We start from the raw sequence: 3,593 nt of genomic DNA, 5'->3' as shown, positions 1-3,593 counted from the left end.
TTAGCCGCTTGAGCCACAGGCGCAGGCGCCGAGCCAAGAGAATCTATTAAGCCCAAGTGTTGGAGGTTGTTATGATGCCATGGCACTCTACCAAGGGCAACAAAGTGAGACTCTCCCTCAATAAAAAAAAAAGAGATTACAGAATTACCATCAAGGTTTTTTTTTTGAGACACAGCCTCAAGCTATTGCCCTGGGTAGAGTGCTGTGGCATCACAGCTCACAGCAACCATCAACTCCTGGGCTCAAGTGAGTCCCTGCCTCAGCCTCCCAAGTAGCTGGGATCACAGGTGCCTGCCACAATGCCTGGCTTTTCTTTTTTTTTTTTTTCGTTGCAGCCATCATTGTTGTTTGGTGGGCCCGGGCTGGATTCAAACCTACCACCTTAGATGTATGTGGCTGGCACTTTAGCCACTTGAGCATAGGTGCCGAGCCAGGAGTTTTTTATGCAATCCCAACCTGTCAGTCATCCCAAAGATGGGAAATGACAGTCAATACTGCCAGGGGACAGGTTGGACAAAATAATAAGTATATAAAAGACAGTAGGTGCTCAGACTTTAGGTCTCCACTCTCAGAAGGGGGCCTGTCTCATTAAGACATATTCTTGCTATACCTTACTTTCATTCTGCAATAAATGTGTATATATGTTATTGCTTTTTATCTGTGATCATCGTCATTTACGTTTCAGCTGGACCTAACGGAAGTGTAGTAAGTATCAAAGCTGTGTGTGTTGGAAGGTGAGATGCCCACTTACTAATGGTCACTATCCAAGTCTCAGATATACCAGTTTGGTCAGCATTGACAGGTTCCAGCCTTGAGGCCTCCACCTCTGCAGGCTCTGGAATCACCTACATTATCTGTGCAGAATGGCTGGACCTGCAGGACGTTTCTGGACTGCTTTGAAATAACCTCCTCGGCTGTGCGAACTGGCTTGAGAGTGGTGTCTCCTCTTAGCAGGAGGAGGAGAAGGAGGGAGTCCTGGGTGGGGATCTCATTCGGCAGATGGGCGGGTCCTCCCACACCCGGTTTCCTAGAACGACCGGAAGTGACTCTGAACGCTTCCGGGGATCAGGCTCGTTTCCCGACGGGCACCGCGTACCTCCTGTACGGGATCGCTCGGCCAAGGTGGGGAGATCCCTGAGCCCGGGCATTGCGGGTGACGTGGGCTGGGGCCGCTCTACTTGGGCAGGGGCGGCGGAGCACGACTCGGCCCCTTCGCCACCACGTCCAGGGCGCCCTGGAGACTAGGGGTGGGGCTTTTCCGCGGTCGGAGCGAGCTGAGGGCGTCCTGGGCCGTGGCGCGGGTCGGGTGGCTGCGCAGCGCCGGCCTCGACTTCTCGCCAATGTTCCCACGCCCCAGAACGGGTGGGGCCGCAACCTTTTCGGAGGCGAGGACTGCGAGCTCAGTCTGCGTCCGGGCCGCCTTGTGACCTGGAGAGCAGCGCCAAGCCCATTCTCGTGGAAGGCCTCCCGTTAGAGCGGGAAAGAGTACTTAGTCCTGGCGAGGCAGTGAGAATTGGCAGTGGGTGGTCGTTGACTGCCAGGGTGAGGGGGCCCAGCATTCCTGGGAAAATGGGGGGCATGTACCCAGAGGAAAGCTCTCTGTTCCCCAACATGTCCCGGCCCCGCTGTGCTTAGTGTTCCGGGCCTGACAAGTACCTGACAGGAATTGTGCTCTGTTGGTCTCTGCTCCAGCACCTGCTGTGTCCCTCTGGTCTTGGAGCTTTCCCTAGTTCATTCTTTCCAATATTACTTATTTGGAGAACATACAGCACTCCTGTTTCCTGGTCCTTCCCTGTTCCCCCTCCTTGCCAATTCTGCTTGTCTTTCATGTCTTAGATGGCACTATGGGAGGCCTCTCCTGTGCAGACCCCTCTGTCACCTGCTCTCAGGGCCACTGCTCCAGCTCCCATAACATTGCCATTTCTTTTCTTTTCTTTTTTTTTTTTTTGGAGAGTCTCAAGCTTTTGCCCTGGGTAGAGTGCTGTGGCGTCATCGCTCACAACAACCTCCAACTCTTGGGCTCAAGCGATCCTGTTGCCTCAGTTTTTCTATTTTTAGTAGAGAAGGGGCGTCTGGCTTTTGCTCTGGCTGGTCTTGAACTCATGAACTCAAGCTATCCATCTGCCTCAGCCTCCCAGAATGCTATGAGTACAGGCGTGAGCCACTGCACCCTGCCCATTGACTGTCATTTCATAGTTAACACTGTCAGTATCCTAACCCCAGGGACCACATCAATCCTCATTGATTGAATCAAAGGACATGGGAGTCACTAGTCTTCTTTTCCCACCCCCAGGTATCTGCATCTTGCACCTACTTGGGGCTGGCTGATCAAGGAGTAAGAAGCAGCAATGTCTGCTGTGGGGGCCGCAGCTCCATACCTGCATCATCTAGGTGACAGTCACAGTGGTCAAGTGAGCTTTCTGGGAGCCCAGCTTCCTCCAGAGGTGGCAGCAATGGCCCGGCTCCTAGGTGATCTGGACAGAAACACCTTCAGAAAGCTGCTGAAGCTTGTAGTCAACAGTGTGCAGGGGGAGGACTGCCGGGAGGCAGTGCAGCGTCTTGGGACCAGTGCCAGCCTGTCAGAGGAGCGGCTGGGCTCCCTGCTTGCAGGACTGCATACCCTGCTTCAGCAAGCCCTCAGGCTGCCCCCCGCTAGCCTGAAGCCTGATGCCTTCAAGGACCAGCTCCAGGAGCTCTGTATCCCGCAAGATTTACTTGGGGACTTGACCAGTGTGGTATTTGGGAGTCAGCGGTCCCTCCTTGAATCTGTGCCCCACCAGCAGGGGACCTGGCTGCCCCACGTCACTGACTTTCGGTGGAGGGTGGATGTGGCAATCTCCACCAGCACCCTGGCTCGCTCCCTACAGCCAAGCGTCCTGATGCAGCTGAAGCTTTCAGATGGGTCTGCACACTGCTTTGAGGTCCCCATGGCTAAGTTCCAGGAGCTGCGGTACAGTGTGGCTCTGGTTCTGAAAGAGGTGGCGGACCTGGAGAAGAGGTGTGAGTGCAAACTGGACTGAACTTTCACTTGGGCAGTCCCAGTCAAGTCAGCTGGGGAGACTAAGCTTGGCAGGTGCCAAAGCCCAGGACACCCATGCCCTTCCCACAAAGCAGTGAGAATGTTTGAATGTAATGTAATTTTCTGTTTAATTGAAAGACAGCTGTGCATTTCAAGTTTTGGAAGTAAAGCAACTGTAAAAAGTATGTTTTTTAAAATTGCACATCATCCCCTGGCCCTTGGTGTTTGTTGCTGGGTGTGGCTGTGTGCCAGGTCAAGTTCTGAGGTCCTGGCATAGGCCCTTTGTGAATACCATGAGGTTTCTCACTCTGGTCCCACGTAGCATTTGAACTCTTATGCACATTTGCTTTTGTGAACCCTGTTTTAGGGTGGAAATTTTAATTAATTCTCCTACGTCCTTGCCCTCATGGAGCTAATATTCCAGTGGGGAGGGGGAAACATTACAAAACACATGATAAAAATATCTAACATACTGGCTTGGCGCCTGTGGCTCAAGTGGCTAAGGTGCCAGCCACATACACCTAAGGTGGTGGGTTCGAATCCAGCCCAGGTCCGCCAAACAACAATGACAGCT

The 3,593-nt window shown here is 53.1% G+C and overlaps 1 protein-coding gene across 2 annotated transcripts; it reads left to right on the top strand.

The window, feature by feature from the left end:
• The first annotated feature begins 1,086 nt into the window (after window positions 1-1,086).
• Window positions 1,087-3,221, top strand: COMMD5 (COMM domain containing 5). 2 transcript variants are annotated; one of them, XM_012813037.2, is made up of 2 exons: window positions 1,087-1,122; window positions 2,294-3,221. In XM_012813037.2, the coding sequence occupies exon 2, from the start codon at window positions 2,349-2,351 to the stop codon at window positions 3,018-3,020; it is 672 nt and encodes a 223-aa protein (XP_012668491.1). In that variant the 5' UTR covers window positions 1,087-1,122; window positions 2,294-2,348; the 3' UTR covers window positions 3,021-3,221. The 2 variants fall into 2 exon arrangements, with proteins under 2 accessions (XP_012668491.1, XP_003802403.1); XM_003802355.3 differs by lacking the exon at window positions 1,087-1,122 and adding an exon at window positions 1,133-1,542.
• The last annotated feature ends 372 nt before the right edge of the window (window positions 3,222-3,593 follow it).

This window comes from Otolemur garnettii, unplaced genomic scaffold, assembly GCF_000181295.1.
Source record: "Otolemur garnettii isolate 467f Iridium unplaced genomic scaffold, OtoGar3 scaffold00245, whole genome shotgun sequence".
Classification (NCBI taxonomy): Eukaryota; Metazoa; Chordata; class Mammalia; order Primates; family Galagidae; genus Otolemur; species Otolemur garnettii.
The sequence above is the reverse complement of the archived record's forward strand: the minus strand, read 5'-3'. Positions and strand labels throughout refer to the sequence as shown.